The 16,951-nt window shown below is 43.7% G+C and overlaps 1 protein-coding gene across 1 annotated transcript in view; it reads right to left on the minus strand.

Annotated features, from left to right (window-relative positions):
* LOC126195350 (uncharacterized) overlaps positions 1-16,951 on the minus strand; it is a 633,865-nt gene that overhangs the window by 27,450 nt on the left and 589,464 nt on the right. Inside the window, exon 10 of the mRNA XM_049933928.1 lies at positions 1,285-1,389. Within this exon, the coding sequence (XP_049789885.1) occupies positions 1,285-1,389 (105 nt within the window). The remainder of the gene's footprint in view (positions 1-1,284; positions 1,390-16,951) is intronic.

The raw sequence follows: 16,951 nt of genomic DNA on the forward strand, positions 1-16,951 counted from the left end.
AGACATTTCAACTCTTCCACAGCTGCCTAAGACGACTGTTGATGATGTGACTGTGAAGTCGAAACGCGAAGGAATAACCACAGTTAAATCGAGACCAGGTAGACCTCATATACTGGCGGATACGGACCATCAAACACTGCAGAGGACGGGTGTAAAAAAATCGCACGAACTTAGCAGAAGGAATCACTCGTGCATTCCAAAATGCTACCAGCAGTCCAGTTGGCACAATGACTATGGGTAGAGAGTTAGGAAGAATGGATTACAAAGGTCGTGCAATTCCTCATACGCCACACATTTTTGTAGTCAATGCTAAGCAACACTTGATGTGATGTAAAGACTGACGCCATTGGGCTGCGGACGAATGGAAACGAGTGATCTGGAGCTGTACCCTGTGGCAGTCCGATGGAATGGTATGGGTTTGGAAAAAGCCTGGAGATCTTACCTGCCATCATATGTAGTGCCAGCAGTGATGCGCTGACGAGGTGGTATCGCGGTATGGGGCTGTTTTTTCGTGTTAGGAGTTGGTCCCCTTATTTCGCTTACATAAACCCTAAATACGGAAGGATATGAACACTTTTTATGGCATTGTGTACTGCGTGCGGTACAGGAGCAGTTCAAAGATGACGTTTGGTTGTATTGTCGTGACAATGCACACTGTCATAAATCATAATAAAGCAGCATCTACGAGATGATTGTTTGTGGAAAATAACATCCCTGAAATGGACTGACCTGCCCAAAGACCCGACCTTGAACCCACCAGAACATCTTTGGATGAGTTAGAACGACGACTTTGCTCCAGTCCCCAGCATCCAATGTGACTACCTCCTCTTGAGGAAGAATGGGCTATTCCTCCACACATTCGACACCTTATTGCAAGTGTCCCCAGCCATGATGAAGCCGTCTCATAAAGACGATGTGTGGACACACCTCGTTCTAATGTGTCTGGGCCTTTTTGATCAGATAGGTTACTATTAGCGTCATTGTATAGATGGCTGTGATCAAAAGAATATTGAGAAAGAACCTTTAAAAAGAAGACAATTTTTTTGAGTTGTTTACATGTGTTAATAGGCGATGACGCGGCAGTTCAGAGAAGGCAGTACTGCGTCGGCATGGAATGTGTGGGCATCAGTTGTTGAGAACGGAGAAGTGACCTGCTGCTTAGAGACTGTAAGTGCTGCTTGGTGGAAGTTCGATCTGCTTTGTGGCCTACTTTCCTCACTCGAAATAGGATTAAATGAGTTTTCAACGTTTTGTGCCCAACAAAATGTGAGTTTCAACACTTACCCTCTTAATTCACGAACCAGACGACCCATGTGCCTCACCAGACGGTAGTCCTTCAAAGGGACAATGTGAGACAGTGTTTCTGTTGTTGGTGTGATGTCCTCAAACCTGAAACAAAATTGCAGCTTGTTTACAGCCGTCACGTAATAAAGCTTGTTATGCATGTTACTGTACTGTAGATTATAGTAGTCAGGGTGATTAAATTTCCCTTGAGTTTTCTTTTCAGCAAATCGTAAAACGAAGCAGTGAAATAACAAATTCGGAGATGCTGCAGGCTTAAACACTCAAAACAAGCAATACGTCCTTTTCATAGCTTGCTCATGTTTTGTTCCTCTTGTATTTTTGACATTTAGCCATGCAGGGATTCCGAAATATCTACAGGGTGGTCCATTGATAGTGACTGGGCCAAATATGTCACGAAATAGGGTCAAACGAAAAAACTACAAAGAACAAAACTCGTCTAGCTTGAAGGGGGAAACCAGATGGCGCTACGGTTGGCCCGCTAGATGGCGCTGTCATAGGTCAAACGGATATCAACTGCGTTTTTTTAAAATAGGGACCCCGTTTTTTATTACATATTCGTGTAGTACGTAAAGAAATATGAATGTTTTAGTTGGACCACTTTTTTCGCTTTGTGATAGTCACAAACGTTTAAGTACGTGGTATCACGTAACATTCCGCTAGTGCGGACGGTATTTGCTTCGTGATACATTACCCGTGTTAAAACGGACGGTTTACCATGTTGATGTATGGCTATTGTGATCAAAATGCCCAACGGGCGTGTGCTATGTATGCTACACGGTATCCTGGACGACATCATCCAAGTGTCCGGACCGTTCGCCGGATAGTTACGTTATTTAAGGAAACAGGAAGTGTTCAGCCACATGTGAAACGTCAACCACTATCTGCAACAAATGATGATGCCCAAGTAGGTGCTTTAGCTGCTGTAGCGGCTAATCCGCACATCAGTAGCAGACAAATTGCGCGAAAATCGGGAATCTCAAAAACGTCGGTGTTGAGAATGCTACATCAACATCGATTGCACCGGTGCCATATTTCTATGCACCAGGAATTGCATGGCGACGACTCTGAACGTCGTGTACAGTTCTGCCACTGGGCTCAAGAGAAATTACGGGACGATGACAGATTTTCGCGCACGCGGTCTATTAACGACGAAGCGTCATTCACCAACATCGGTAACGTAAACCGGCATAATATGCACTATTGGGCAACGGAAAATCCACGATAGCCGCGACAAGTGGAACATCAGTTACCTTGACTGGTTAATGTATGGTGCGGCACTATGGGAGGAAGGATAATTGGCCCCCATTTTATCGATGGCAATCTAAGTGATGCAATGTATGCTGATTTTCTACGTAATATTCTACCGATGTTACTACAAGATGTTTCACTGCATGACAGAATGGCGATGTACTTCCAACATGATGGACGTCCGGCACATAGTTCGCGTGCGGTTGAAGCGGTATTGAATGGCATATTTCATGACAGGTGGATTGGTCGTCGAAGCACCATACCATGGCCCGCACGTTCACCGGATCTGACGTCCTCGAATTTCTTTCTGTGGGGAAAGTTGAAGGATATTTGGTATCGTGATCCACCAACAACGCCTGAGAACATGCGTCAGCGCATTGTCAATGCATGTGCGAACATTATGGAAGGCGAAGTACTCGCTGTTGAGAGGAATGTCGTTACACGTATTGCCAAATGCATTGAGGTTGTCGGACATCATTTTGAGCATTTATTTCATTAATGTGGTACTTACAGGTAATCACGCTGTAACAGCATGCGTTCTCAGAAAGGATAAGTTCACAAAGGTACGTGTATCACATTGGAACAACCGTAATAAAATTTTCAAACGTACTTACGATCTGTATTTTAATTTGAAAAACCTATCTGTTACCAACTGTTCGTCTAAAATTGTGAGCCATATGTGTTGTGACTATTACAGCGCCATCTATCAAAAAGCGAAAAAAGTGGTCCAACTAAAACATTCATATTTCTTTACGTACTACACGAATATGTAATAAATATGGGAGTTCCTATTCAAAAAAACGCAGTTGATATCCGTTTGACCTATGGCTGGGCCATCTAGCGGGCCAACCATAGCGCCATCTGGTTTCCCCCTTCAAGCTAGACAAGTTTCGTTCTTTGTAGTTTTTTCTTTTGCGCTTATTTCGTGAGGTATTTGGCCCGGACACGATCAATGGACCACTCTGTATATTTAATTGCCGTGTTACCTAATAACGTGTCCTTTGTTGAGCACGAAAGTGTTGACAGAAAAATTCTGCCGTTATTCGTAAGCTGTCGTTTACAGACTGGTTTGAGAATACAATTTAACGTACTTTGCAGCCAGTGAAAGGAAGTAGGTTTCTGACATTTAGCTACCAACAATTCAATGTCACATTAAGTACCAATAATGGAATGTGGAAAGATCAGAGACTTAACAGGAATATCACGGTGCACGATAGGTGGGGGTCGTTATTTGCAACATCCAACAGCTGAAAGGACTTCATAACCAGTGATAGGTAGAAATTTTATAGATTGATATTTGTTTCATCCGTTACGTAGAATCATAGACCGTCAAAATGGCGTGCCGATGAGCACTATGAAATTGTGAGTAAATGCAGTCTGTACGTTGTGCAACCAGTAAGGGAAAACAATGAGAAATTTGGAAAGGAAATAAAAAACTTTTGAGCTCGCCAGTGACATTGTAATTCTTTCAGAGACAGCAAAGGATTTGGAAGGCCAATTGAACAGAATGGATAGTGTATTGAAATGAGGTTATGAGATGAATACCGACAGAAGGGTAATGAATTAAAGCAGCAGATGCTGAGAGAATTAAATTGAGCAGTGAGACAATTAAAATAGCAGATGATTTGGACAGTGAACTGATCGTCGACGGCCGAACTAATGAGGAAATAAAATGCAGACTGACAACAGTAGGGAAGATATTTTTGAACAAAAGAAATTTTTAACATCAGTTAAAAATTCAGTTAAACAAGGTTATTGTTAAAGTGTTGATTTAGAGTGTAGCCTTGTAGACCGGTGAAACGTGGGCGATAAGCAGTACAAACAAGAAGACATTGAGAACTTCTGAAGTATGGTGATACAAAATAATTCATGTGAATTAGAGGATGGGGAAAGGATAAGTGGGTGGCTTCCAGCCGCACAGCGCATTGTGGTAATGCAGTCGCGGAAATTGAAAATTTGTGCCAGACTGGGACTCGAACCCGGTTGCTCCACTTCTTCAGAACGGTTACCTTAAGTGCCTCAACCATGGAGTCTTGCTTTCCATCCGACCCAACTTCTCGACTTACCGAACGCTACAATGCTGCGTCCCTCGTCCATGAACCCCTTAGTCTTACTACTTACCGCAAGAGCTCGGACGATGTTAGTACGTCCACACTGAAATAAACGTCAAGGAGCTGTCGCGTTCTTACGGAAATGTATGTTCTGTCAGAAGGGTGTTAAACGACGAGGAATGCTGCATTGCAGAGTGTGAAAAGTTGAGAATAAGGCCGAGTTGGTTAAGGCAACCATTCTAGAGAATGGTTCGAGTCCTGGTACAGCCCAAAATTTCAACTTTAGCCACTGCATTCCCAGAATGTCCTGTGCAGCTGGAAACCATGAGCTTGCCACCCATCCTTTCCCTCCCCATCCTCTGTTTCATATAAATATGTGCATCAGCCACGTCATCATGAGTGACGTCTGTTCTGTTGGACATATCCGACAGAGCAGACACCACTCAAATTAGTACACACAGAGGAATATTGAAGGGTAGATCAGGTAACTACTAAAGAGATACTGGATCGAAATGAGAAGAAGAAGAATATCTTCGCCTTTGAAGTATAAGTGACGATCTAAAAATTTCCATTTGTAGGCCGTACAGTCCAGAATCTGTAGGCCAATCGGGGAAAATCGTAGTGAGCCTTGAGGTAATCATCCCACCAACTCACCAGGTTGAAGGTACCCGGTTGGTAAAACATCGTGCCCTGCTGCATGGAGAAGTCCGTACCTGCCTGGTGCACATCCTCATCCAATAGAAATTCAAGCCTTTTTTAAGAGACCGAAGGTATAATCGCATGGGGAGAGTTGGGGAGAGGTCACGAGTAATGGACAGGTTCTCTAGTGTCTAGTGTGTTGGCGTGCGGCTTACATCCCAGGCGATTGTTACGAAACATCAAAGCTGCGTACTTGGTCGTACCATTCTTATCCCTATAGGCGAATATCATGACGTGCTTCCAGTCACTGATGTAACGTCCGTCCCTTGAGCCCTTGCTTTTCTGGACTTTGATAAGGAGATCAACCGACGTGTTGTGTTGGATCGCCACAGACTTGCTACCCCATACACATTCTTCGTTATCTGACGGGCATCTACCGATGTTTGTCCCTCGGCAACAAAGAAAAGAATAACAGCGCGTTGATCCTGGTTGAAGGATACGGGAATAACGTTGCCATATTGTACGTTTCTGCATTTACTGAATGCACGTCGGATAGACACGAATGCTTCACTGATCCCTTGTCTACATGTTGGTACTGGTTCAAATGGTTCAAATGGCTCTGAGCACTATGGGACTCAACTGCTGAGGTCATTAGTCCCCTAGAACTTAGAACTAGTTAAACCTAACTAGCCTAAGGACATCACAAACATCCATGCCCGAGGCAGGATTCGAACCTGCGACCGTAGCGGTCTTGCGGCTCCAGACTGCAGCGCCTTTAACCGCACGGCCACTTCGGCCGGCTGGTACTGGTATACCTGCCATGTTGTATACAGGGTGTTACAAAAAGGTACGGCCAAACTTTCAGGAAACATTCCTCATACACAAATAAAGAAAAGATGTTATGTGGACATGTGTCCGGAAACGCTTAATTTCCATGTTAGAGCTCATTTTAGTTTGTTCTTCCACCTACGCTCAATGGAGCACGTTATCATGATTTCATACGGGATACTCTACCAGTGCTGCTAGAACATGTGCCTTTACAAGTACGACACAACATGTGGTTCATGCACGATGGAGCTCCTGCACATTTCAGTCGAAGTGTTCGTACGCTTCTCAACAACAGATTCGGTGACCGATGGATTGGTAGAGGCGGACCAATTCCATGGCCTCCACGCTCTCCTGACCTCAACCCTCTTGACTTTCATTTATGGGGGCATTTGAAAGCTCTTGTCTACGCAGACCCGGTACCAAATGTAGAGACTCTTCGTGCTCGTATTGTGGACGGCTGTAATACAATACGCCATTCTCCAGGGCTGCATCAGCGCATCAGGGATTCCGTACGACGGAGGGTGGATGCATGTATCCTCGCTAACGGAGGACAATTTGAACATTTCCTGTAACAAAGTGTTTGAAGTCACGCGGGTACATTCTGTTGCTGTGTGTTTCCATTCCATGGTTAATGTGATTTGAAGAGAAATAATAAAATGAGCTCTAACATGGGAAGTAAGCGTTTCCGGACACATGTCCACATAACATATTTTCTTTCTTTGTATGTGAGGAATGTTTCCTGAAAGTTTGGCCGTACCTTTTTGTAACACCCTCTATACGCTGCAGCAATCCCCTCAAACTGAAACTTTCTGACAGCCCCTTGTTGTTCCAGAGCCACCTATGATTGTATTAATAAAGCAAAAGACTTCAATTGACGGAATGATTCCACTAATTTTTCAACTTCTCCTTTCCGTTTTTAATTTTTCTTTATTCTTTTTTCCTTCGTGTACTGTTATCCTCTTGTCCTCTCAGATGTTGGGGAAATTCTTCGGTTGCCCCTGCCTATTTATGCCCTGCTATTATACACTATGTGATCAAAAGTATCTGGACACCCCCAAAAACATACGTTTCTCATATTAGGTGCATTGTGCTGGCACCTACTACCAGGTACTTCGTATCAGCGACCTCAGTAGTCATTAGACATCGTGAGAGAGCAGAATGGGGCACTTTGCGTAACTCACGGACTTCGAACGTTGCCTGGTGACTGGACGTCACTTGTGTAATATGTCTGTACGCGAGATTTCCACACTCGTAAGCATTCCTAGGTCCACTGTTTCCAATGTGATAGTGAAGCGGAAACGTAAAGGGACACGTACAGAACAAAAGCGTACAGGCCAACATCGTCTGTTGACTGACAGAGACCGCCGACAGTTGAAGACGGTCGTAATGTGTAACAGGCAGACAACTATCCAGACCATCACACAGTACTATGACAGTTACGCAGGAGGTGAGAAAACTTGGATTTCGTAGTCGAGCGGCTGCTCATAAGCCACACATCACGCCGGTAAATGTCAAACGACGCCTCGCTTGGTGTAAGGAGTGTAAACATTGGACGATTGAACAGTGGAAAAACGTTGTGTGGAGAGATGAATCGTGGTACACAATGTGGCTATCCGATGGCAGAGCATGGGTATGTCGAATGCCCGGTGAACGTAATCTGCCAGAGTATGTAGTGCCAACAGTAAAATTCGGAGGTGGTGGTGTTATGGTGTGGTCGGTTTTTCATGAAGAAGGTTTGTACGCCTTGTTGTTTTGCGTGGCACTATCGCAGCACAGGCCTACATTGATATTTGAAGCACTTTCTTGCTTCCCACTGTTGAAGAGCAATTCGGGGATGGCGATTGCATCTTTCAACGCGATCGAGCACCTGTTCATAATGCACGGCCTCTGGCGGAGTGGTCACACGACAATAACGTCCCTGTAATGGACTGGCCTGCACAGAGTCCTGACCTGAATCCTATAGAACACCTCTGGGATGTTTTGGAACGCCGACTTCGTGCCAGGCCTCACTGAAAGAACGGGCTGCCATTCCCCAAGAAACCTTCCAACACCTGACTGAACGTATGCTTGCAAGAGTGGAAGCTGTCATCAAGGCTAAGGATGGGCTAATTCCAGCGTTACAGATAGAGGGAGCCACGAACTTGTAAGTCTCTTTCAGCCAGGTGTCCGGATACTTTTGACCACATAGTGTAGCTAGATATTTTTCTTCATTTTGTGGTTGTTGTTTTCCCTATGTCCTCTCGAGAGCAAACAACAGATCGCGACATGACATACTTCTCAGAAATACTGGGGTCCCTGCAGCAGTCCACGCCATTGCTTCTCATCAGTTCGAGACGAGAAGACTGGAAAACAACATGAATATTCCGTGGTTACCAAAAGATTCGTAAAACTGCGAACAGCAAGAAGAGCACGGAGGAACGATAGCAGTCAGAAGATAAGCCGTTAACTAACACCTGAGTTCTGCCCATCAATGGCACGAAAACCACCAGAATCAAATTGATGACAGCTTTCTGCGGACGCTCAACATAAATTCTAACAGGCTTGTATAGGGGAGATTCAGCTGCCCCTACCGCTGTCGTTTTATGCAACCCGCAATGTTACAACTGGCCTTCATAAGCCAAGCGTGATTTTTATATTCTCTCGCTCGCTACGTGTGAACTATTAGGCCTATAGAAAAAATGAGGAGAACCTTCTTGTGGGAAATTCAATGCAGTTAAATTTTGTACTGGGACACATTTCCGCTAGAGGCCGCAGTTTTCGAGGTATTCAGAAAAGCATACAAAATGGTTCAAATGGCTCTGAACACTATGGGACTCAACATCGAAGGTCATCAGTCCCCTGGAACTTAGAACTACTTAAATCTAACTAACCTAAGAACATCACACACATCCATGCTTGAGCACAACGTAGCGGTCGCGCGGTGCCAGACTAAAGCGCCTAGAACCGCTCTGCCACTACGGCCGGCTAAAAGCGTACAAAAGTGACCTTCAAACGCACCCCCACTTCTGGACTCAGCCCTCACCGGTTAGGATTTCCAGTTCGTTGTTCATGGTGCTCCCTCCTACCACTGTACACATATTTACGACTGCACGATTTATTTCCCACATTTGGCCTTTTTTTATCTTCGTTGCCCGCCCTTATTACGCCACCGGCATAGTCGAGCACTTACTGATCGTCAAATTGACGTTTGTGTAAATTTTACCTAGCAATTTTGCGAATTTTAACAACATAAAATAAAGAATTACATCGTTGTATTTGTCAGGCCTTCTCACTATGAAACTACTGTGCTTGTAAGAATTAAGATTGGATCGAATTGTCAATGTAATTAAATTTAAGCGTAACGCTTACATATGTCGTTTCTCATTCGTTACCCTCACTGGCTTGTTTAAATTAATAATGCCGACCAACAAGCCCACTACGCTGGTGGCGTAGTAGTCCAATCAGTAGATACCAAAAAAGTTAGAATATGGTGAACAGTTCATGTAGCCGGAAATTTTTGTACTGTGGTAAAAGGAAGTGCGACTAACAACATACTAGGAATAATGATTAGTGAAGGGTGAGCGTGGGGTGGAGGTGCGTCTCAAAGTCACGTTTTTCTTGAATAACTCGAAAACCGTGGCCTCCTGCTAGAACGTATCCCAGTACAAAATTTAACTACATTAAATTTCCTACAAAAAAAGTCCTCGTTTTTCTCTGTAGAACTAATATTTTGCACATAGAGAGTGAGAGAATATGAAAATCTCAGGCGTGGTTTATGAAGATCAGCTATGGCACTGCGGGTTGCAATGAACGACAGCGGTAGGGGCATCTGAATCCCTGTAGATTTTGTAATGAATGTGCAGATTTTCGACACGTCAGTTACATCCAGGTTAATTTGATTTTGTAAAGCGGTCATCGAGATGGTTTATCATGGCTTGACTGAAGCAGTTTTTGTTGGAAAAACCTAAGTTTTATAAATCTCACATTTACGAACAGGAAAATCGGAACGCTACACACAGGAACAATATATTCTCCCACGATGTCTCCGTCCCAAACGAGCTTCTGCATCAGGAGGGGGTGGTAATATTTAACAAATCGAGTGTATGACAATGGTGTCTTGAGAGACACATGTTTCATACGCAAATCATAAGAAATAATATTTCTGTATAAGAATTTTGGACGCTTTCAGGGTTAATGTAATAAGCTGTACTTTTCGCAGGTTCGAATCCTGCCTCGGGCATGGATGTGTGTGATGTCCTTAGGTTAGTTAGGTTTAAGTAGTTCTAAGTTCTAGGGGACTAATGACCACAGATGTTAAGTCCCATAGTGCTCAGAGCCATTTGAACCATTTTGTTAAGTCCCATAGTGCTCAGAGCCATTTGTACTTTTCGCAACAAAATTAATACGCCTTTTAAGTCATAGGGGTCTCAAGAACTTAATGAATGAAATCTGATTTGAAATTGTTGTTTATGCTGGTGTGTAATTAAATTTGCGCTAATGCAGTTCGGGGTCAATTCTAGTGCGCGATACAACCAGTCATCTTTGAGCAATGACGTCAAACCTAACGCACAGACGCCACATAGAGGCAAACGTTGAAAGCAACTGGTCATATTGGTAAACAAACGAATATAGCATAGGATAAAGTCGCAATTACTGTTCACGCGGTTAAATACTTAGCCACGAACTGTATCGAAAAGGATTGAATATAATAAATAAGAACAGAAAATGAGAAATGCACGTCTCAAACAAATTATTATCGTAATTAATGCGAGTGGAACGGTAGAGAGAGAGCTTGAAGGTGGTTCACTGAACCCTCTGCCAGGCACTTTATTGTGAATAGCAGAGTAATCACGTAGATGTAGATGTTTTTAGTGTTATAACTTATGGTACGGCACGATGATGCTCTATCAAAAGCGCGTGGGTTTGATGCAATTTATCGTAGTTAATAATGACATCTGTAGATAAAGTCTTTCAATGTGTATACCATACACGGAGACCTATCTGCCATGTCGAAGATGTAGTGAGCTGTGCAGAGAAATGTGGCAGGTTCGTGTTCACGTCGTTCCAAGATTTTCTTTTCACCTTTTTTTCTAAAAGATTCTGAGTCTTTCCTACAAATTTAATTGAACCGTCATCTGCAAAAATCGCTGTTATTTATTAAGAATAATGTATTTTCTGCAGTTCGTGTTGTACAAGTGAACTGCTGGAATGTTTCCCCAGCGGCCACAAATCTTAACGTGACTGCTAGTCTTTATCAGAAAGTAAACACAAGTTACATACTGGAAATTCTTGCTATTATGAAACTTCGTGTAAAATATACGGGGTGAAGAAAACTTCGCGCAATCGAACTTCGCAGCACGTCTACTCCCACACAAGATTTCGTCCTGCGCATATTTTGGGCCTGTCAACACTATAATCACATGTACGGTAACTACCTCTGTCAGCAGACATAGCGGTGCTGTGCAGCTGTTGCAGCGAATAGTGTTGTGAGTTGGCATGCAGGAGGGTTGAGGCCTATTATTTTTTTATTTGATAAAAGCAGTCACGTGGTACAGTATCTGACGTGTTACTCGTCATACAGCGATTGCAGTGGGTCTTCTACGAAACATTTGCAATTACATACTATAAACACAGAAATTGAAGTACAATCGTTTTCATTGGTCAGCTATTAAAGAAGCCTTTTTTCACGTCGTCGACGCGAACTGTATCGCGCCACTGTATCTGCTAGATTCCAAACCTGCTTTCTGTGTACCTTCGCCCAATTGTCCCATCAAAATTATTTCCAAAGCACGTTGCTAGCCCTCCTCATGACGTGAGGTCCTAACGGATTGTAATGGACCTGAATGTGGCAAGAATAATAGTTGGTATTAATCGTTGGTAACATTGGTGGAGGGAACACAGAAAACAGGTTTAGAATTTAGAAGATGCAGTGGTGCGAAACAATTCGCATCCACCACCTGCAAAAGGTTTCTTTAAGAGATGGCCAATGAAAACGAATGTATTCCCATTTCCATACATAACCGCAAATGTTTTGTAGAAGACCCACTGTAATTGCTGTTTAACGGTTAAAACGCCAGATATCGTACCACGCAGAGTACTATAATCCACGATCCAGAATCGAACCCTCGACCTCCTGCATGCTAACCCAAAACGCTCTCCTCTCCACCAATTACACAGCACTACTACAATATTCAGACAGAAGTAGTTACCGTACACGTGATTACAGTGTTGCCAGACTGCCGATCTGTAGTGTCCATTTATTGCCCGAAATACGCGCAGGACGAAACTTTGTGTGAGTGATTTTTATATTGCCGATATTTGGGAAACTGCGCTGCGAAATCCGACTGCGCGAATTTCTTCAGCCTGTATACAGGGTGGTCCATTGATCGTGACAGGGCCAAATATCTCAGGAAATAAGCGTCAAACGAAAAAACTACAAAGAACGAAACTTGTCTATGAAACTTCCTGACAGATTAAAACTGTGTGCCCGACCGAGACTCGAACTCGGGACCTTTGCCTTTCGCGGGCAAGTGCTCTACCACTGGCAGAAGTAAAGCTGTGAGGACCGGGCGCGAGTCGTGTTTCGGTAGCTCAGATGGTAGAGCACTTGCCCGCGAAAGGCAAAGGTCCCAAGTTCGAGTCTCGGTCGGGCACACAGTTTTAATCTGTCAGGAAGTTTCATATCAGCGCAGACTCCGCTGCAGAGTGAAAATCTCATTCTGGAAACTTGTCTAGCTTGAAGGGGGAAACCCGATGGCGCTATGGTTGGCCCGCTAGATGGCGCTGCCATAGGTCAAACGGATATCAACTGCGTTTTTTTTTTAATAGGAACCCCCATTTTTTATTACATATTCGTGTAGTACGTAAAGAAATATGAATGTTTTAGTTGGACCACTTTTTTCGCTTTGTGATGGATGGCGCTGTAATAGTCACAAACATATGGCTCACAATTTTAGACGAACAGTCGGTAACGGGTAGGTTTTTTAAATTAAAATACAGAACGTAGGTACGTTTGAACATTTTATTTCGGTTGTTCGAGTGTGATACATGTACTTTTGTAAACTTATAAGTTTTGAGAACGCATGCTGTTACAGCGTGATTACCTGTAAATACCACATTAATGCAATAAATGCTCAAAATGATGTCCGTCAACCTCAATGCATTTGGCAATACGTGTAACGACATTCCTCTCAACAGTGAATACTTCACATTCCGTAATGTTCGCACATGCATTGACAATGCGCTGACGCATGTTGTGAGGCGTTGTCGGTGGATCACGATAGCAAATATCCTTCAACTTTCCCCACAGAAAGAAATGCGGGGACGTCAGATTCGGTGAACATGCGAACCATGGTATGGTGCTTCGACGACCAATCCACCTGTCATGAAATATGCTATTCAATACCGCTTCAACCGCACGCGAGCTATGTGCCGGACATCCATCATGTTTGGAAGTACATCGCCATTCCGTGATGCAGTGAAAAGTCTTGTAGTAACATCGGTAGAATATTACGTAGGAAATCAGCATACATTGCACCATTTAGATTGCCATCGATAAATTGGGGGCCAATTATCCTTCCTCCCATAATGTCGCACCATACATTAACCCGCCAAGGTCGCTGATGTTCCACTTGTCGCAGCCATCGTGGATTTTCCGTTGCCCAATAGTGCATATTCTGCCGGTTTACGTTACCGCTGTTGGTGAATGACGCTTCCTCGCTAAGTAGAACGCGTGCAATAAATCTGTCATCGTCCCGTAATTTCTCTTGTGCCCAGTGGCAGAACTGTACACGACGTTCAAAGTCGTCGCCATGCAATTCCTGGTGCATAGAAATATGGTACGGGTGCAATCGATGTAGATGTAGCATTCTCAACACCGACGTTTTTGAGACTCCCGATTCTCGCGCAGTTTGTCTGCTACTGATGTGCGGATTAGCCGCGACAGCAGCTAAAACACCTACTTGGGCATCATCATTTGTTGCAGGTCGTGGTTGACGTTTCACATGTGGCTGAACACCTCCTGTTTCCTTAAATAACGTAACTATCCGGCGAACGGTCCGGACACTTGGATGATGTCGTCCAGGATACCGAGCAGCATACATAGCACACGCGCGTTGGGCATTTTGATCACAATAGCCGTACTTCAACACGATATCGACCCTTTCCGCAATTGGTAAACGTCCATTTTAACACGGGTAATGTATCACTAAGCAAATACCGTCCGCACTGGCGGAATGTTACGTGATACCACGTACGTATACGTTTGTGACTATAACAGCGCCATCTATCACAAAGTGGTCCAACTAAAACATTCATATTTCTTTATGTACTACACGAATATGTAATAACAAAGGGGGGTCCCTATTTAGAGAAACGCAGTTGATATCCGTTTGACCTATGGCAGCGCCATCTAGCGGGCCAACCATGGCGCCATCTGGTTTCCCCCTTCAAGCTAGACAAGTTTCGTTCTTTGTAGTTTTTTCGTTTGATGCTTATTTCGTGAGATATTTGGCCCGGTCACTATCAATGGACCACCCTGGATACCTATCTCTTGGTCTTATGGATTGCCTCATGTTTATATCTTGCTGAGAAATACTTTTTTCAATGATGGTCTACATCTACATATACATGGATACTCCGCAAGTCACACTTAAGTGCCTGGCAGAAGGTTCATCGAACCACCTTCAGAATAATTCTCTATTATTACACTGTCGTACATCGCGCGGAAAAAACGAACACCTAAATCTTTCCATGCGAGCTCTGATTTTCTTATTTTATTACGATGGTCGTTTCTCACTATGTGGGTCGGCGTCAACAAAATATTTTTGCATTTGGAGGAGATGGTGACTGAAATTTCGTGAGAAGATCCCGCCGCAAAGAGAAATGCCTTCGCTTTAATGTTGTCCACCCCATGCCATGTATCACGTCCGTGATAATCTCTCCCCTATTTCCCCACAATACAAAACGTGCTGGCCTTCTTTGAACTTCCTCGATGAAATCCGTTGAACCTATCCCTATATGGTAAGGTTACCACACCACGCATCAGTACTCCAAATAAGGGCGGACAAGCGTAGTGTAGGCAGTCTCTTTAGTAGATCTGTACTATCTTCTAAGTGTTCTCCCAATAAAACGCAGTCTTTGGTTCGCCTTCCTCACAACATTTTCTGTGTGTTCTTTCCAATTTAAGTTGTTCGTTATTGAAATTCCTAGATATTTAGGTGAATTTACGGCCTTTAGATTTGCCTGATTTATCGTGTAACCGAAGTTCAACGGATTCCTTTTAGCACGCATATGGATTAAATCACGCTTTTCATTACTGAGGACCAATTCCCAATTTTCGCACCATGCAGATTTCTTTTCTAAATCGTTTTGCAATTTATTTTGAAATTTCGATGACTTTACTAGACGATAAACGACAGCATCATCCGTAAACAAAGATGGCTGCTCAGACTGTCTTCTAAATACATAGATAAGGAACAGCAGAGGGCCTATAGCCCTACGTTGGGGAACGCCAGACATCACTTCTGTTTTACTCGATAAATTTCTGTCAGTTACTAAGAATTGTGACCTATCTGACAGGACGTCAGGAATTCAGTCACATAACTGAGACGGTATTGATAAGCACGCAACTTGAGTACAGCCCGCTTGTAAGGTACGATGTCAAATGCTTTCTGGAAATCTAGAAATGCGGAATCAATTTGAAATCCCTTGTCGATAGCACTCAACGCTTCGTGTGAATAAAGAGCTATCCTGCTGCATATCGACGTTAATGCTATGGATTACTACTATTGCCTTTCATGAATATTGTGCAACTATCCAGTCTTTGGGTACGGATCTTTCGTTGAGCGAGCAGTTGTACGAGTATGTGGTTATTAAGCATAGACCTGTTGCATCAGCATACTCTGAGAGGAACTATTTGGTATACAGTCTGGATCGGAAGACTTGCTTTTATTAAGTGATTTAAGTTGATTCACTACTACGAGGGAATCTACTTCTAAGCTACTCATGTTGGCGTCTGCTCTTGATTCGAATTCTGGATTATTTACTTCGTCTTCTTTGGTGAAGGAATTTCGGAACGCTGTGTTTAGTAACTCTGATTTAGCACCACTGCCATCGCTAATATTTCCATCGCTATCGCGCAGAGAAGGAATTGATTGCGTCTTGCCGCGTGCATACTTTGCATAGAACCAGAATCCCTTTGGATTTTCTGCCAGGTTTCGAGGCAAAATTTCGTTGTGGAAACTATTACAGGCATTCGCTTTGAAGTTAGTGCTAAATTTCGGGCTTCTGTAAAAGATCACCAATCTTGCAGATTTTTCGTTCGTTTAAATTTTGCATGGTTTTTTCGTTGTTTCTTCAACAGTGTTCTGACCCGTTTTTTTTTTGTGATTTAGCAGCACTGTCACGACAGTATTGCATCACTATCTCGCAGAGAAGGCATTGATTGTGTCTCGGTGATAGCATATTTTACATACACTGATGAGGAAAAGCATTTTGACCGCCTGGTTAATAGCTTGTTTGTCCATCTTTGCAACCAAATAGGTCCCTTATTCTGCGTATCAGAGATCCGACAGTTTGTTGGTAGGTTTGTGGAGGCATGTGGCATTAGATGCCTACGCACAGGTCGTGTAATTCGCGTAAATACTGGGTCACTGATCTGCTTAAGCGGTGATGGCGCTCGATAGCGATCCAGATGGGTTCCACGAATTTGGTCGCCGAGACATCAACGTGAGTTCACTATAATTCTCCTCAAACCGCTGTAGCACGGTTGCAGCTCCGATACACTGACAATTATACCGCAGAAAGTTGATATCGCTGTCGGGGAAGACATCAAGGCCGGCCGGGCCGGCCGAGTGGTTCTAGGCGCTACAGCCTGGAACCGCGCCACCACTACGGTCGCA

Source organism: Schistocerca nitens, chromosome 7 (assembly GCF_023898315.1).
Source record: "Schistocerca nitens isolate TAMUIC-IGC-003100 chromosome 7, iqSchNite1.1, whole genome shotgun sequence".
NCBI lineage: Eukaryota > Metazoa > Arthropoda > Insecta > Orthoptera > Acrididae > Schistocerca > Schistocerca nitens.